This window comes from Haematobia irritans, chromosome 1 (assembly GCF_050003625.1).
Source record: "Haematobia irritans isolate KBUSLIRL chromosome 1, ASM5000362v1, whole genome shotgun sequence".
NCBI classification, from domain to species: Eukaryota; Metazoa; Arthropoda; class Insecta; order Diptera; family Muscidae; genus Haematobia; species Haematobia irritans.
Window position 1 is genome coordinate 188,713,865 of NC_134397.1, and position 20,216 is coordinate 188,734,080.

Consider the following 20,216-nt stretch of genomic DNA (forward strand, 5'->3'; position numbering starts at 1 on the left):
AGGGAGTAGAATTAGCATTGTAGCTATGCGTGCCAAATTTGGTTGAAATCGGTTCAGATTTAGATATATCTCCCATATATAGCTTTCGCCCGATTTACACTCATATGACCACAGAGGCCAATTTTTAACTCCGATTTAGTTGAAATTTTGAACAGGGAGTAGAATTAACATTGTTGCTATGCTTGCCAAATTTGGTTGAAATCGGTTCAGATTTAGATATAGCTCCCATATATATGTTTTTCTGATACCGACAAAAATGGTCAAAATACCAACATTTTCCTTGTAAAATCGCCACTGCTTAGTCGAAAAGTTGTAAAAATGACTCTAATTTTCCTAAACTTCTAATACACATATATCGAGCGATAAATCATAAATAAACTTTTGCAAAGTTTCCTTAAAATTGCTTCAGATTTAAATGTTTCCCATATTTATACCCTTCACCACTACTGTGGTACAGGGTATAAGTTTGTGCATTTGTATGTAACGCCAAGAAGGAGTAATCATAGACCAATCTTTTAGTATACGGATCGGCTTAGAATTAAATTCTGAGTCGATTTAGCGATGTCTGTCTGTCCGTCTGTCTGTCTGTCTGTCTGTTGATGTATTTTTGTGTGCAAAGTAGAGCTCGCAGTTTTAGTCCGATTGTCCTAAAATTTGGTATAGGGTCCTGTTTCGGCTCAAAGACGATCCCTATTGATTTTGGAAAAAATCGGTTCAGATTTAGATATAGCTGCCATATATATTTTTCACCGATCTGGTCAAAATTGGCGTGTATATCAACCGATCTTCCTCAAATTCCGTACATCCGAATATTTTATGAGTCTCGAAAAACTTGCAAAATATCAGCAAAATCGGTTCAAATTTAGATATAGCTCCCATATATAGCTTTCGCCCGATTTACACTCATTTGCCCACAGAGGCCAATTTTTTGCTCCGATTTAGTTGAAATTTTGCATAGGGAGTAGAATTAGCGTTGTAACTATGCGTGCCAAATTTGCTTGAAATCGGTTCAGATTTGGATATATCTCCCATATAAAGCTTTCGCCCGATTTACACTCATATGACCACAGAGGCCAATTTTTAACTCCGATTTAGATGAAATTTTGCACAGGGAGTAGAATTAGCATTGTAGCTATGCGTGCCAAATTTGGTTGAAATCGGTTCAGATTTAGATATAGCTCCCATATATATGTCTTTCTGATTTCGACAAAAATGGTCAAAATACCAACATTTTCCTTGTAAAATCGCCACTGCTTAGTCGAAAAGTTGTAAAAATGACTCTAATTTTCCTAAACTTCTAATACATATATATCGAGCGATAAATCATAAATAAACTTTTTCGAAGTTTCCTTAAAATTGCTTCAGATTTAAACGTTTCCCATATTTTTTTTTACTAACATTGTGTTCCACCCTAGTGCATTAGCCGACTTAAATTTTGAGTCTATAGATTTTGTAGAAGTCTATCAAATTCTTCCAGATCGAGTGATATTTAAATGTATGTATTTGGGACAAACCTTTATATATAGCCCCCAACACATTTGACGGATGTGATATGGTATCGAAAATTTAGATCTACAAAGTGGTGCAGGGTATAATATAGTCGGCCCCGCCCGACTTTAGACTTTACTTACTTGTTTTTTTACTAACATTGTGTTCCACCCTAGTGCATTAGTCGACTTAAATTTTGAGTCTATAGATTTTTTGGAAGTCTATCAAATTCTGTCCAGATCGAGTGATATTTAAATGTATGTATTTGTGACAAACCTTTATATATAGACCCCAACACATTTGACGGATGTGATATTGTATCGAAAATTTAGATCTATAAAGTGGTGCAGGGTATAATATAGTCGGCCCCGCCTGACTTTAGACTTTCCTTACTTGTTTTTTTTCGATATTGGTGAGCACTAAAATACATTTTTATAAACTTCTTAACAATAAACGAAAAATACGAAAATTTGAGACAATTTTTCTACTATACGTTTCTAGTATATGGACATTCATACAAAAACTATAGCTGATTCTACTTCGGGTTCTTTTTTGTATTTTTTCTCACTCTTTGAAAGATATTATAGCCCAAAAAGGGCTTATTTTCGTAAGGCCATTTGGTCACAATTCAAGAATCAAGTTTTCAGAACAAGCTCATATAGCTCTTGAAGTAATTAGGGTAGGTTAGTAAAAGTAGAAACCGAAGAAAAATTAAAGTTTTTAACATTAGGTTTATTTCGGTAGTGAAAGGGTTAATATGAAATTAGTGAGGTACTTTACAACTGACCTCAAATGAACGAATTTTTCTAAAACGGCCGTAGGTTCGACCAAGCCGAATCTTATGTACCCTCCACCATGGATTGTGTAAAAAATTCTATTAAAAGCTAACATGAAATCGTCAGGGAATTAGAGAAATATGGATCGAACTGGTAGAATTACTAGAAATGCTACTCGGGACCAACTGTGCACTTGAAGAACCTTTTATGCCCCTGCATAACCAAGCAAAAAATGGAGCACTATTTCACCAGGATTGTAAGGAAGATAGTAAGAGATTGTAAGGAAGAGACCAGCAAAAAATGGAGTACTATTTCAGCAGGATTGTAAGGGAGAGAGGCAGTACCAACTGCTTACAAAACAACCGAATCAGAGAGAGAAATATGGAATTAGAGAAATATGGATCGAACTGGTAGAATAACTAGACATGCTACTCGGGACCAACTGTGCACTTGAAGAACCTTTTATGCCCCTGCATAACCAAGCAAAAAATAGAGCACTATTTCACCAGGATTGTAAGGAAGATAGTAAGAGATTGTAAGGATGAGACCAGCAAAAAATGGAGCACTATTTCAGCAGGATTGTAAGGGAGAGATGCAGTACCAACTGCTTACAAAACAACCGAATCAGCGCTGATTTTTGTGGGCAATGTCCCGCTTCTATAAAGCGCTTCTACAAAGCGCTGATATAATAGCTCATTTTGTTAGAAATATTGCTCAGAAGTGATATATAATTTTGAGTATGGCATTGTTGGCGTGAAGGAAAACAACACTACCTTTCATACGTCTATACTGCATGAATTGGTTGCAATAACGTAAACGAATGATTATAAACTAGTTTGATTCCTCGTTTACGTTATTGCCACCGATTCATGCAGTGTGGATGCATTGCCTACTTTTTTGTATACCAAAAAGCGCAACTAAACTCTTACTGCTGAAATATTTTTTGCTAGGGAGTACAGTACCAACTGCTTACAAAACAACCGAATCAGCGCTGATTTTTGTGGGCGATATCCCGATTTAGAGCAGCTTCTACATTGCGATGATATAATTGCTCATTTTAATAGAAATATTGCTCAGAAGTGATATATAATTTTGAGTATAGCATTGTTGGCGTGAAGGAAGGTTAGGTTAGGTTAGGTTATGTGGCAGCCCGATGTAGGGATGCCAGACGTGCTCTTTTAAAGAGCACATGTGCTCTTTTTTACAAAATGTGCTCTTGAAACAAGACAGGCCAAAAGAGCACGCGAAAGTGCTCTTTTTTCTGCATCACAACAAATATGAATCAAATTGTAAAAGTATACTGAAAATTTGTAAATGTCGCACTAAGAGATTTTCCTAGCCGTTATTTTCTAATTAAATAGTGTGTTACTTTATATATCAGAGTCGTAGAAGAGCATGCCGATGTTGCTTCTTCACTTTTTACTCTGTTCTAAATGTAAACAAACTTCTTCAATAACGTTTTTCACAAAAACACCAAAAAATGACTTACAAAGTATTGTAAGAAAATTAGCATGAGTTGAAAGTGACTTATTTTATGTTTATGGTATGTACCTTTTTGCTTTGTTTAAATGAATTATATTTCAATTAAATTAAATGATTTTCTTTTATTTGAAAAAGTGTGCTCTATTCCTTTCGTATGTGCTCTTTTTATAAGCTGAATGTGCTCTTTTTGCCTCATTAAAATCTGGCATCCCTAGCCCGATGTATCAGGCTCACTTAGACTATTCAGTCCATTGTGATACCACAGTGGTGAACTTCTCTCTTATCACTGAGTGCTGCCCGATTCCATGTTAAGCTCAATGACAAGGGACCTCCTTTTTATAGCCGAGTCCGAACGGCGTTCCACATTCCAGTGAAACCACTTAGAGAAGCTTTGAAACCCTCAGAAATGTCACCAGCATTACTGAGGTGGGATAATCCACCGCTGAAAAACTTTTTGGTGTTCGGTAGTAGCAGGAATCGAACCCACGACCTTGTGTATGCAAGGCGGGCATGCTAACCATTGCACCACGGTGGCTCCCGTGAAGGAAAACAGCACTACTTTTCATGCATCTATACTGGATGAATTGGTTGCAATAACGTAAACGAATGATCATAAACTAGTTTGATTACTCGTTTACGCTATTGCCACCGACACATGTAGTGTGGATGCACTGCCTACTTTATTGTATACCAAAAAGCGCAACTAAACTCTTACTGCTGAAGTATTTTTTGCTGGGTTGTGTCAGATTTGAAGTCGATTGGAGTAAAATTGCGACCTAGACATTGATTAAAGAAATGTGTGTGTGTATGTGATACAGACGTACGGACATACGGACATGTCTAGATCGATTAAGGGGCCGGCCCTGAGCATTATCGATTTTCAAAAACTACAAAAGATTAAAGTCAATGCAATTCAATGCTCTTCCATAACACATCTACTTCGGCCCATTCTAATCTAAAATCAATTCAAACAATCTGGTATGACGATGTTGGAAACTTTTACAGTACCAAGAAACTAACTTTTCAATCAACTGTCAAATTGTTAAACGAACGAATGAAATGGATGAATATCCTCAGGTGATTTATACCGAAGCGATACTGATACAACAATAGCTTATCCCAGATGTGTAGTAGCATCCCAATGACTACGGCAAAAAGGTAGCCAGTCCAGAGCATTGGAGTTTTGTATGGAATGTGGGAAATTTCTAAAGTTGCTACAAAACTTTCGAACTACTGCACTGATTGCGTACAGTTGCTTGGGATTACTTTGTTGGTCGTTACATCGTCTTCTCTTCTATCTGAAATGTTTATCTAACAAGATGATGCTTGATGGAAAAAGAGCATTCCTGAACTTGATGATACTTGGTTCATGTTTTGGAGTTCGTTTTTGCTCAAGGAAAAATTTAACTAAAAATTTCTTAAATTTTTGTGCAATCGATAACATTTTGCTGTATGTAGCTTTATGAACAGGTATACGATAAATAAAAAAACAATTCTCCTCAAGTATCAATCGCTTGATACAGGAAGCTTGGAAACAAACTATGAAGGCAATTTAGCAAATGACTAACTAGCAATAACGATTAGAAATGATTTTCATGATAAATATTGGCATTAAGCCAAACATTTTTTGTCCTTAAAATAAGAATGCGAATTTTGCTTCGCCTAGAAAACGCATTTCCCTGATTAAAAGTTTTTTTTTGTCCAAAAGTCGATAAACTCTTCAATTGACTTAAAAACATGTATTTTTAGCACATTTTATTTAACTTTGCTTTAAGTATTCAGCAAAATTCTTCACAATTAATAAAATTATCAAGCGTTAATAAATAGCGTTTTTCGAAACATTTTTTAATAGAAACATGGATAATTTTTACTTTGAAGTCGACCCTGAATTCCATTTACAATATATTTTATTGTATACAAAAGCATTTTGATCTACTGCATTCAGAAGTAAAGTTATTCGTAAAGTTATACATGTGACTATAGGTAGAGCCCTTCAGGGTTTAAATGTGAATACATTTTTTTGATTCAAGTTCAAGAGCATGCCGATGCAGAAAAAAAGTTTGACTGGTAAGAGCCAAGGAGTTGCTTTGCTTGCACTGAAGTCATCAGTTACAAACTTGGGTTTTTTTTCCAATGAGAAGTATTCCAAATTGACCAGATTTTGAACAAACAAAATGATCGGGTTTCCTTGCCAATGAAAATCTATGTCTTCGATTGGCTACCAGAATTAAAGCACCGCCGTCGAAACGATCGTATTCATCGACCGTGTGGTCAAAATAAATGCCGAGTATTTTCGGGAATTCAAGCACTGCTGTCGAAACGATCGTATTCATCGACCGCACCCAGAGAAGGAATATGATCACCTCAAACATGTTTTAAGAGCAAACTATTATTTTTGGGTGGTGACCATGTAACATGGTTTTCGCAACCATGCTATTTTCTCGGAAATCATGTATCTGATTTCGGCAGGCAGGTTATATTTGACGAGAAAATAATATTTTAGTGACAAACATGTTACATGGTCACCATACAAAAATGACATTTTGCTTTTGAAACATGTTTGAGGTGATCATATTCCTTCTCTGCGTGCGTGTGGTCAAAATAAATGCCGAATATTTTCAGGAAATTGTCCTACGAGTAAAGACAGTATTAAAACCTTAAGCAAACAAACACTTCGGCCGCAGATAACACAAGGGAACAAAATTGAAGTTTTTTTGTGTTGGTTTGACATTTATAGCAAATTTTCGCTGAATCCAAATCTGCACTTTCTCTAAACCGACATGGAAAATTTAAACACAATTTATGCACGGCTTAAAGAGAATATTGTTTGGCAGTTTTGGTTTTTATACCCTCCACCAAAGGATGGGGGTATATTAACTTTGTCATTCCGTTTGTAACACATCGAAATATTGCTCTAAGACCCCATAAAGTATATATATTCTAGGTCGTGGTGAAATTCTGAGTCGATGTGAGCATGTCCGTCTGTCCGTCCGTCTGTTGAAATCCCGCTAACTTCCGAACGAAACAAGCTATCGACTTGAAACTTGGCACAAGTAGTTGTTATTGATGATCTAGTTAGGACGGTATTGATAATGGGCCATATCGGTCCACTTTTACGTGGAGCCTCTAACTGAAGCATATTTCATCCGATCCGGCTGAAATTTGGTACATGGTGTTGGTATATGGTCTCTAACAACCATGCAAAAATTGGTCCACATCGGTCCATAATTATATATAGCCCCCTTATAAACCGATCCCCAGATTTGGCTTGTGGAGCCTCTAACAGAAGCATATTTCATCCGATCTTGCTGAAATTTGGTACATGGTATTGGTATATGGTCTCTAACAAACATGCAAAAATTGGTCCACATCGGTTCATAATTATATAGCCCCTATATAAACTGATCCCCAGATTTGTCTTGCGAAGTCTCCAAGAGAAGCAAATTTCATCCAATCCGGTTGTAATTTGGAACATGGTGTTAGTATATGATCTTTAACAACCGTGCCAGAATGGTCCATATTGGTCCATAATTATATATAGCCCCATATAAAACGTTCTCTAGATTTGACCTACGGAGCGTCTTGGAGGAGCAAAATTCATCCGATCCGGTTCAAATTTGGAACGTGGTGTTAGTATATGGCCGCTAACAACCATACCAAAATTGGTCCATATCGGTCTATAGTTATATATAGCCGATCTCCGATCACACGAAAATTGGTCCATATCGGTTCATAATGATTGCCACTCGAGCCAAAAATAATCTACCAAAATTTTATTTCTATAGAAAATTTTGTCAAAATGTTATTTCTTTGGAAAATTTTGTCAAAATCTTATTTCTATAGAACATTTTGTCAAAATTTTATTCGGTTCATAATCAAATTTTCATCATTGTCAAAATTTTATTTCTATAGAAAATTTTGTTAAAATTTTATGCGGTTCATAATCATGGTTGCCACTGGAGTCAAAAATAATCTACCAAGATTTTATTTCTATAGAAAATTTTATCAAAATTGTATGTTGTTAAAATTTTATTTCTGTAGAAATTTTTGTCAAAATTTTCTTTCTATAGAAAATTTTGTGAAAATTTTATTTCTATAGGAAATTTTGTGAAAATTTTATTTCTATAGAAAATTTTGTTAATATTTTATTTCTGTAGAAAATTTTGTCAACATTTTATGTCTATAGAAAATTTTGTCAAACTGAATTACATACGTATTTGATCGATCTTTTTTGATTTAATATATACCACGTATGGACTTACATACAGTTTAGAAGACGGTGTTAGGAAGTTTTAAGATACCTTGCCATCGGCAAGCGTTACCGCAACTTAAGTAATTCGATTGTGGATGGCAGTGTTAGAAGAAGTTTCTACGCAATCCATGGTGGAGGGTACGTAAGCTTCGTCCTGACCGAACTTACGGCCGTATATACTTGTTTAAATTTAATATGGTGAACCGTGTTCAAGTTATTCCAATATATGTTGGGTAAGTTCCTTAATTTTGAACATAACTATATTTCTCGAAAAGTCGAGCTGATAGAAAAACCAAATGCAGATTTGGATTCAGCGTCCCAAATAACCTTAGAAACAATATTCAGTTCTTAATCAACAGAACCATTGTTTCCTTGTGTAATTGACTTTTCAACAGGACTCAGCAATGCCGTACTCAGCACGCCTTAGCCAATAATGACTTGAAAATGAGGTTAGTCGCTTCATTTCTGGATTCTGGTTTTTATAAGAACAATTTTTGTTGGAGGTTTAAAGGAGTTGTAACAAAAATCATTTAAGCGTGCTAGAAAATGATGAAATAATGACTTGATTTGAAAAAATTCCATAAATTTTTACCACCGCTATTCAAGTGAATAAAGGACGTAAAGTCTGGAAATTGTTTTCTTCGTTTCGGACAATTTAGATGATCTGTGACCCTGGTATTTCTATATTAAGTATCGGGGATATACTAAAACGTGGTCCTAACATACCGCCAGATTTCAATTTTCAGTAAATTCGGATAAAAATTGCGGTTTCTCGAAGCTCAAGACATTAAATCGAGAGATCGGACTTTAGTGGGCCTATACCAATATATAAAGCGATACACACAATATTCGGTACAGCTATTTGTGGTCACAAAATATCTCTAGATTTCCAATTTTAGGCTAAACGGTTTCTAGAAGCCCAAGAAATCAAATGGAGACATCGGTCTATAGGGGGCCTATACGAAAACATCGATCAATATACACAGAATTCGGCACAGATATTTTGTATCCCCATTATTCGAATTAGTACGAGAAGTAAACTCGGGAAATTTCCTTTTTTAGATTCGATTAATTTGGATGACCAGTGCGTGTTCTATCCCCTCAAATTTCAGGCAATTCGGATAAAAACTGTGGTTTCTAGAAGCCCAAAAACTCAACGAGATCGGTTATATAAGAGCTATACCAAATCATGGACCGATATATAAAATATTCAAAACGCCCCTGAATTTCAAATTCCGGTTCCCCGAAACGCAAGATCCCAAAACGAGGGGTTGATTCATATAGGGGCTATGCCAAGCTCTGGACTGATATAGCCTATCTTTGATGCTGATGGTAATATCACCATTCTAAAGTGTTGGGAATGAAATTATGAAAAAACAAGTAAGGAAAGTCTAAAGTCGGGCGGTGCCGACTATATTATACCCTGCACCACTTTATAGATCTAAATTTTCGATACCATATCACATCTGTCAAATGTGTTGGGTGCTATATATAAAAGTTTGTCCCAAATACATACATTTAAATATCACTCGATTTGGACAGAATTTGATAGACTTTTACAAAATCTATAGACTCAATATTTAAGTTGGCTAATGCACTAGGGTGGAACACAATGTTAGTAAAAAACAAGTATATCTTAAATACCCACCACCATGAACCAAATATTAGGGTTTCCTTTGAAATTTCAGGAGGGCTTGAGGACTTGAGGACACTTTCCGAAGATAAATTTAAAGATTTCACCTATGAGGTCTATATCAGATTCTGGATTTTATATAACCATTTTTGTTTGAGTTTTAGAGGAATCTGGAAATTTTACATTTAATTTCAAGCAATTTTCATGATCAGTGTGCCTTCTACACCCTCAAGAAGTGCAGTCGGTCTAAATACCAGAATATTTACAATTTTAGGCAAATCAGATAAAAACTACGGTTTTTAGAAACCCAAGGATTTAAATCGGGAGATCGTTCTTATGGGGGCTATACTAAAATATGGACCGATACTCACCATTTTCAGCACACCTCTTTATGGTCCTAAAATACCTCCAGATTTCCAATTTCAGACAAATTGGATAAAAAATACGGTTTCTATAAGCCCAAGACCCCAAATCGGGAGATCGGTCTATATGGGGGCCATACCAAAATATGGACCGATACTGACAATTTTTGGCACACGTATTTGTGGTCATACAATACCTCTAGATTTCCAATTGCAGGTAAATTGAATAAAAACTGCGGTTTCTATAAGCCCAAGAAGTAAAATCGGGAGATCGGTCTATATGGGGGCTATACCAAAACATGGACCGATACTCAGCATTTTTGGCACACCTCTTTACGGTCATAAAATACCTCTAGATTCCAAATTTCAGGCAAATTGGATAAAAACTACGATTTCTATAAGCCCAAGACCCCAAATCGGGAGGTCGTTTTATATGGGGACCATACCAAAACATGGACCGATACTCACAATTTTTGGCACACATATTTGTGGTACTACAATACCTCTAGATTTCCAATTTCAGGTAAATTGAATAAAAACTGCGGTTTCTATAAGCCCAAGAAGTAAAATCGGGAGATCGGTCTATATGGGGGCTATACCAAAACATGGACCGATACTCAGCATTTTTGGCACACCTCTTTATGGTCATAAAATACCTCTAGATTTCAAATTTCAGGCAAATTGGATAAAAACTACGATTTCTATAAGCCCAAGACCCCAAATCAGGAGGTCGGTTTATATGGGGACTATATCAAAACCTGGACCGATATAGCCTATCTTCGAACTTGACCTGCCTGCAGACAAAAGATGAGTTTGTGCAAAATTTCAGCACGATTGCTTCAATATTGAAGACTGTAGCGTGATTACAACAGACAGACAGACAGACAGACAGACAGACAGACGGACATCGTTATATCGTCTTAGAATTTCTCCCTGATCAAGAATATATATACTTTATATAGTCGGAAACCGATATTTCGATGTGTTACAAACGGAATGACAAACTTATTATACCCCCGTCACCATTCTATGGTGGTGGGTATAATAAATATGGGAAACATTTAAATCTGAAGCAATCTCAAAGAAACTTCGCAAAAGTTTATTTATGATTTATCGCTCGATATATATGTATTAGAAGTTTAAGAAAATTAGAGTCATTTTTTCAACTATTCGACTAATCAGTGGCGATTTTACAAGGAAAATGTTGGTATTTTGACCATTTTTGTCGAAATCAGAAAAACATATATATGAGAGCTATATCTAAATCTGAACCGATTTCAACCAAATTTGGCACGCATAGCAACAATGCTAATTCTACTCCCTGTGCAAAATTTCAACTAAATCGGAGCAAAAAATTAGCCTCTGTGGTCAGATGAGTGTAAATCGGGCGAAAGCTATATATGGGAGCTATATCTAAATCTGAACCGATTTCAACCAAATTTGGCACGCATAGCTCCAATGCTCATTCTACTCCCTGTGCAAAATTTCAATTAAATCGGAGTAAAAGATTGGCCTCTGTGGTCATATGAGTGTAAATCGGGCGAAAGCTATATATGGGAGCTATATCTAAATCTGAACCGATTGGGATGATATTCTGCAAGTTTTTCGAGACTCATAAAATATTGGGATGTACGGAATTTGAGGAAGATCGGTTGATATACACGCCAATTATGACCAGATCGGTGAAAAATATATATGGCAGCTATATCTAAATCTGAACCGATTTTTTCCAAAATCAATAGGGATCGTCTTTGAGCCGAAACAGGACCCCATACCAAATTTTAGGACAATCGGACTAAAACTGCGAGCTGTACTTTGCACACAAAAATACATCAACAGACAGACAGACAGACGGACAGACAGACAGACAGACAGACAGACAGACAGACAGACAGACAGACGGACATCGCTAAATCGACTCAGAATTTAATTCTAAGACGATCGGTATACTAAACGATGGGTCTTAGACTTTTCCTTCTTGGCGTTACATACAAATGCACAAACTTATTATACCCTGTACCACAGTAGTGGTGAAGGGTATAATTATAGCATATCTGGGTCGTGGTGAAATTCTAAGCATATCCGTCCGTCCATCTGTTAAAATCACGCTAACTTCCGAACGAAACAAGCTATCGACTTGAAACTTGCCACAAGAAGTTCTTATTTATGTAGGTCGAGCGGTATTGCAAATGGGCCATATCGGTCCACTTTTACGTATAGCCCCCATATAAACGGACCCCCAGATTTGGCTTGCTGAGCCTCTAAGAGAAGCATATTTCATCCGATCTGGCTGAAATTTAGTACATACTGTTAATATATGATCTCTAACAACCATGCAAAACTTCCATATCGGCCCATAATTATATATAGCCCCCACATAAACCAATCCGATCCAGTTGAAATTTGGTACATTGTGCTAGTATTTGACCGCTAACAACCATGCCAAACTAGGTCCATATCGGTTTATAGCTATAACATATATAGCCCTTAGATAAATCGATGCCCAATCACACAAAAATTGGTCCATATCGGTTCATATTTGTATATAGCCCCCATGTAAAGCGAACCCCATATTTCGATTCTGGCTCTCTAATTACCGCGCAAAAGTCCATATCGGTTCGTAATTATTTATAGATGTACCAATATATACCTTTTTTGTCAAATATATACCACGTATGGACTAACTTAGAATTTAGAAGACAATGTTAAAATGTTTTAAGATACCTTGCCATCGGTATTACCACAACCCAAGTAATTCGATTATGGATGACAGACTTTAGTAGAAGTTTCTACGCAATCCAAGGTGGAGGGTACATAATATTCGGCCTGGCCGAACGTAGGGCCGTAAATACTTGTTGTGAATGATTTTTGTTTCAATTAAAAAAATTTGTTGAATCAATTAAATTTTTAATTGAATATTATTTAAAACTCAACTAAGACTTTAATTGGAAAAATTTTCTTGGGCAAACGTACTATGTCCATTTCTTCTTGTAAGACTATTCCTTAAAACTTCACGTTGATCCGATATAAAAAGTATTTTTTTTGGTCATGAATTAAGCTCCTTTTCGCTCTAGGACGCGTAGTTCAGGAGATATGAGCAAAACACGGTTTTCATATAAAAAATTAATTTTTGTCAGGAATTTGATGGAATTTTCGATTTTTTGGGGGGTGGTCATGAATTAAGCTTCTTTTCGCTCTAGGGTGCATAGTTTAGGAGATATGAGCAAAACAAGTTTTTCATACAAAAATTTAATTGTTTTCAGCAATTTGATGGAATTTTCGATTTTTTGGGGGTGGTCATGAATTAAGCTTCTTTTCGCTCTAGGACGCATAGTTTATGAGCAAAACAAGTTTTTCATATAAAAATTTCATTTTTTTTTTGAGGATTTGGATGGAATTTTCGATTTTTTAGGGGTGGTCATGAATTAAACTCCTTTTCGCTCTAGGACGCATAGTTTAGGAGATATGAGCAAAACAAGTTTTTCATGTAAAAATTTCATTTTTTCAGGAATTTGATGGAATTTTCGATTTTTTTGGGGTGGTCATGAATTAAGCTTCATTTCGCTCTAGGACGCATAGTTTAGGAGATATGAGCAAGACAAGGTTTTCATATAAAAATTTCAATTTTTTTGAGGATTTGGATGGATTTTTCGATTTTTTGGGGGTGGTCATGAATTAAGCTCCTTTTCGCTCTAGCACGCATTGTTTAGGAGATATGAGCAAAACAAGTTAAATTCGTCATAAGCAAATTTCCTCCACACCGAGCATATATCGTAAATTAAATGACCCCGTTTGACCTCATCACATTTTATTTAAATTTTGAGTAAATTTAAAAAATAAATTTTTTCAAGTACAAAAAATGTAGAGAATTTCCCGTCCTCCTCGAAATATTTATGCACTACCGATATGTTTACTTTAGCGTACTATGCACGACTTAAGCATTTTCCGGCGGGTTTTGAAGGGCAAATAATGCATATTTCATATAGTGTACACTGTTACAGCATACCGATATTTATAGTTTTGTTCAGCATACTTCTTAAATATTAAATTCAAATAGACATACATATATTGTCTAGTCTATTCTCTATAAAATAATAATATTGGCTTCTATTCAACTTCAACTCAAGAAGAAGTATCTTTTATTTCTGTGAAAAGCAAGATATACATTCATTCATACCACTTCACATTGTTCTTTTTCTAACATTAAATTTAGTTTAGTTGAAGAGTAAATAGAAGACATCTTCTTTTATCATCAAAGCCAACGAATCATTCAGTGGAAATGTCAGTGTCCTGGTAATTATTATTGTTATTGTTGCTGCTGTTGCTACAGCTACTCCAGTTGTTTCCACTACAATTGCATTGTTTTTGTTTCATTTTTGCATTGCTATTGTGCTTGTGTCGGCCGACCGACCGACCGGTCCTTTGGCTCATTGTTAACTCCTGTCGTCGGATGATTGTTTTCTTCAATTCACAAACAATATTTACCCGAAAACTTGAGAAAATTGCTGGAGAAAACGTGACCATTTCAATGGCAGTGTAAACAGTGGAAAACAAAATTAAATATTTATAAATATCCTGCAGGAAGGGAACGAGACACATGACTGCAGGCATATGGTGAAGAATAGAATAAAAGAAGGAAACCAACGAATTCCATTCTACATTACCGTGGCTGGAATAGACCCAAAAAAAAAAACCGCAAAGTATAGCCTGAATATATTTTCTTACATAGGGAGAAAAGTATTATTCTGTCGTACACCATTACCTTTATGTGACCAAGGTAAAAAAAACTTATTTTGGGTCAAATTGTAATCACCAAAAATATTGTTCTTGGAACTCACATTAAATACCTTACGGAATATAGTTCAACTCCAGGACCACTACATCATTGGTCTGATCACAACATATGAAAGGGTCCGCTAGTATACCTTAACCACATAGTGGTTAGGGAAAATTTCTATAGAAAATGTTGTCAACATTTTTTTCTATTGAAAAGTTTATCAAAGTTTTATTTCTATAAAAAATTTTATTTCTATAGAATATTTTCTGAAAGTTTTATTTCTAGAAAATTTTCTGAAAGTTTGATTTTTATAGAAAATTTTGTCAAAATTTTATTTCTATAGAAAATTTGTCAAAATTTTATTTTAATAGAAAATCAACCAAACTGTAAAAAATCTTCCATTTTGATAGAATCCTACCAACTGTGGCAACTGTGATCATATAGCGGTTATATACTATCTAACGTTCGTCTTTACAGTTAACACAAAGTAATTCTTTATAGTACCCTTCAAATATGCAAAGTGTCATACTTTCGAAATCGGTTCAGATTTAGATAGGATTCTCATATATATGCATAGCCCGATTTACCTAAATTTGGCCATAATTTCCTTATTTACTAACCCATCATACTCTAAGTTGGCACTATGTTATCTTCGATACTATAATTTAAGCCTGAACTATATCTAAATCACTTCAGATTTAGATATAGTGCCCATATATCTATATATGTATTTAGACTTTCTATTTTACTAACTTGTTTAATAATTTTTCCAAGTGTCGAATATACAATGATTCCTACAAATGTGAATATTTGAATTGTTTGAAAGAAGGATATTTTGTGGCCGTATGTCTGCATGGTTAAAGTCTGCATATTTTATGTGATAATTGGTTACCACGTGGAAGAAATGCTACAACGGAAGGGTTTCCGCCAAATGTGTAGCTAAATTTGCCAAAGTAAACTTGAGGTAATACTTAATTTGAAATTTCCGAGAATTAGAAATCTCTTTAAGAAAAAAACCCTGTATATATGACCGAAAAAAGACAGATTAAATACCTGCTGCAACAACACTCGTTTTTAGGCCCTATTCCCAATCGAGGATGCTTTCTTATATTTCCAGCCGTGCTCAGAAAATTTTTAAGGTAACTCTAAAACAAAAATGTAATGACACAAAAGGAAACAATAAATTACAGAAAGAAGAGAGAGAGAGTTGAAAGTAGCGTTGGATTAATTGTATGATATAAGATGAAAATCTGCAAAATGTTTAGCCCCTTATCACGCCAGGCTGGACGAAATTGTCCGCGGCATAACCTTCTTGTCCTGTCGTATATCAAAAGTTGGAAGTTAGAATTCTTAGTACATATTTACTTTATTAGAAACATTGTTAATTTTATATACCGTACACAATAAAAACAACTCAATTTAATACAATAAAAAAAAAACATATCATAACATGAAAGAGATATACAACATATAATTTATGAAAATAATATAAACTGGTTTGGTCGTTTGTTGGTGACGTTTATTGTGTGACACAATCTAATATGCAGAAAATGTGCAACAAAGATTAGTTTTCCAGGCCGGTGTAATGAAGGCATAACTGAGCAATAGTATTTATACCCTAAACCACATAGTGGTCAGGGTATAATAAGTTTGATCGGCCAAAAAATGTGCCTACCAGAAATATTGATTTTAGACCCCATAAAATATATACCGATCGACTCAGAATCACCTCCTGAGTCGATCTAGCGCTTGGTGTCCGTCCGTCCGTCTGTCCATGTATTTGTTGTTCACAGGATTCCGGTCGCAATTATTAACCGATTTTTATGAAATTTGGTACAGGGAGTTTTTCGGGCACAAGGACGAACGCTATTGAATTTGGAAGAAATCGGATCAAATTTAGATATAGCTCCCATATATATGTATCGCCCGATTTCGACAAATGGGGTCACATTGCGCGTTTTTTCAAACCGATCGTCACCAAATTTGGTAAAAGGTAATCTTTTTTATCGCCCTTCAAGTCTGCAAAATTTCATCCAAATCGGTTCAGATTTAGATATAGCTCTCATATATATGTATCGCCCGATTTTCCAAAATTTGGCCACAAAACATTTATTTATCAACCAATCTTACTCAAAGTTGGCTAAATGTTATCTTCTATAGCACTAACTATATGTGCGAAAAATCATCGAAATCTGTTCAGATTTAGCTATAGCTCCCATATATATGTACCGCCCGATTTTTCTAAATTTGGCCATAAAACCATTATTTATCAACCGATCTTACCCAAATTTGGCTAAATGTAGTTTTCTATAGCACTAACTATATGTGCAAAAAATTATTGAAATCGGTTCAGATTTAGATATAGCTCCCATATATGTATCACCCGATTTTGAAAAATTCGCCCCTAATATCCTTATGTTTGACCATACAGTCCTCATTTCTTAACTGATCTTACTCAAATCTTACACAAGGTAACCTTTTGTGGTATTAATCAAACGCGCAAAATATTATGCAATTTGGTTCAGATTTAGATATAGCTTCCATATATATGCATCGCTCGATTTTCCCAAATTTGGCCATAGTACTCCTATTTATTAACCAATGTTACTCAAATTTCAAATTTTGATGTACTAGCCGATCGTACTTATACGTACTTGTAGCTCTTACATAAGAATATTGCTCGATTTTTACAAATTTGTATTTATTACCCAAACTAATTTAACGATTTTCTCTTTTTTAATAATGGGCTCAATATTAGTGGCATACTAACCCCGTAGGCGCAATATCAACACAGCCAGTGTTGCTAGAAGTAGGGGAAATTCCCTATATGTAGGGTTTTTCTAATATTTAGCGTCTTGTAGGGACGTAGGGCCACAATGTAGGACACTTTCACTCAACACAATTTGTAATAATTTTTACATTTTGGTGGCTCTATAGGAGAAAATTAGAAGCCTGCAAGGCTTGATCTTTAACAATGTGTGGTAAACTTTATTCCTGTAGAAAATTTTGTCAACATTTTATTTCTATAGAACATTTTGTCAAAATTGTATTTCTATAGAAATTTTTTTCAAAATATTATTTGTATAAAAAATTTTCTCAAAATTTTATTTCTGTGGAATTTTTTCTCAAAATTTTATTTCTATAGAATTCATTGTCAAAATTTTATTTCTATAGAAAAATTTCTCACAAAAATTTGTTTATAGAAACTTTTTCCAAAATTTTATTTTTATAGAGATTTAACAAAAAAGATTACTAATTTGGGTAGAATTCTACCAACTGTGGCAACCGTGGTGGTAATACAAATTTATATTCTAAGTTATATATGTTGCATATTCATGTTTTAAGATAATAAACTACTTACAACCATTTTTGTTTTGTAAATTTTTTTAAATTTAACGAAAAATATAGTAGGGAAAATTGTTTGGGAATGTAGGGGAAAGTAGGGAACTGTTTTTGACCTTGTAGGGTAAACCGAACATTTTCCCTGGCAATATTGACTATGAGCTATAGTCAGATTGACACAAAGCACCCATAGACAAGTACCCCTTAATTTTCTTAAATATGCAACTGCGGTTTATCTCCCAGACCTATATGTTACCCCACAAATGCTTATGATTACTAATTCTGTAATGGTGGTTTAGGGTATGATATAGTCGGCCCCGCCCGACTTTCTACTTTACTTACACAGAAAAAAATTTCACGAAAATTTTTCCAATTAAAATCTTAATAGAGTTTTAAAAAATATTCAATTAAAAATTTAATTGAATCAACAAATTTTTTAATTGAAATAAAAATCAATCACACAAATTAATAGTATCAATTAATTTTTTAATTGGATCAATTAATTTTTTAATTGACTGTCAATTAATTTTTTAATTGATACTATCATTTCTGTGATTGAAGACATTTCAATTAAAAAATTAATTGGATCAATTAATTTCGTGATTGAATCCGAAAAATATTTTTTTGTGTGTACTTGTTTAAATTGTTTCTGACTTTTACTCATAAAATTCTTCTACATGCCGAACATCAAAGTATGTTACGAGCAATACGTGCTGAATTCTATGTCATACGTTTGAAGAACGCTGTCCGTCATTGTATACGTAACTGTCGCACTTGCATTATCTACAAACAACGCATCCAAAATCAAATAATGGCTGCCTTGCCTGAAGAACGCTGCACATTCTCATTACCCTTTACCAATACTGGTCTTGATTTTGCAGAACCATTCGATTTAAAGACTTCAAGATTGCGAAATGCAAAACTTCATAAAGGATACGCTGCTGTTTTCGTTTGCCTTTCCACTCGGGCCGATCACTTAGAGGCGTGCTCTGAATTAACAACAGAGGCCTTTATGGCCACTTTCGATCGGTTTGTTGGCCGACGAGGATTCCCGAATAATGTTTTCTCTGATAACATCACAAATTTTGTTGGGGCCAGTAGAGTCCTATGTCGTGAATATCAGAATTTGCTAAAATCTGCCGAAAAAGGTCTTGTCGATAAGTACAATCTTCACGGTTTCACTTGGCATTTTATTCCACCGCATGCGCCACATATGGGGGGGTTGTGGGAAGCCGCTGTAAAAAGCATGAAATCCCACCTCCGAAAGGCCGCGGGGAATCTTAAATTTACTTTCGAGGAGTTCTCCACTTTACTTGTTCGAATAGAAAGCGTACTGAATTCTAGGCCCTTATCTCCCATGAGCGAGGACCCTGCTGAAATTACTGCTTTAACACCTGGCCATTTTCTTAGACGGTCAGCTATGATTTCCGTACCCGAGCAATGCTCTAACAACATAAATTTGATAAATCGGTGGCAAAAATTGAAAACAATCCAGTTTAATTTTGCTAAGAGATGGAAGAACGAGTACATCTCCAACTTTCAGAAGAGATACAAGTGGAAAACGGAACAACAGAATCTTAGAGAGGGTGACTTAGTAATTATTAAAGAGGATAACTTACCTCCAACTGAATGGAGTCTTGGACGTGTTGTTAAAGTTTTTCATGGTCACGACTCAAAGGTCCGCGTTGCTGAACTAAGGACGCAAAATGGTACGCTTTTGCGTCCAATAGTCAAACTTTGTATTCTACCCGTTGCTCACTAGTTTCATAAATTTCTTTTTTTTTACCGTTCACAACATAATAAATTTACGTAACTGTACAACATTTAGCCTTCCGAAATGCTGCATCTGCCAAAACCGGCATGCTTTGAAAGACTGTCCAGAATTTCAGCGAATGGAAGTCCACGAACGAAGACGACATATGAGAGAAAACCGGTTTTGCTTCAAATGCCTCTGTTCGTCCCATACTCGAGACTGGTGCAGATCTAGAAAAACTTGTCTAGTCTGTAATTATAACCATCACACCATGCTGCATATCGACGACCACCAAGTCAGAACCAGCCGAATGAAATAGTTGCTCCAATGAACTGCCGATCTGAGACCTCC

At 35.2% G+C, this 20,216-nt stretch overlaps 1 protein-coding gene across 1 annotated transcript; it reads left to right on the forward strand.

Moving 5' to 3' along the window:
• Nucleotides 1–18,806: 18,806 nt before the first annotated feature.
• Nucleotides 18,807–19,874, forward strand: LOC142233891 (uncharacterized). The gene has a single exon (XM_075304953.1). It carries the CDS (start codon nucleotides 18,807–18,809, stop codon nucleotides 19,872–19,874), a length of 1,068 nt encoding a protein of 355 aa, XP_075161068.1.
• The last annotated feature ends 342 nt before the right edge of the window (nucleotides 19,875–20,216 follow it).

Excerpts from the sequence above, each read along its gene's own strand:
- LOC142233891 (XM_075304953.1), top strand. The coding sequence starts at position 18,807 with ATGTTACGAGCAATACGTGCTGAATTCTATGTCATACGTTTGAAGAAC.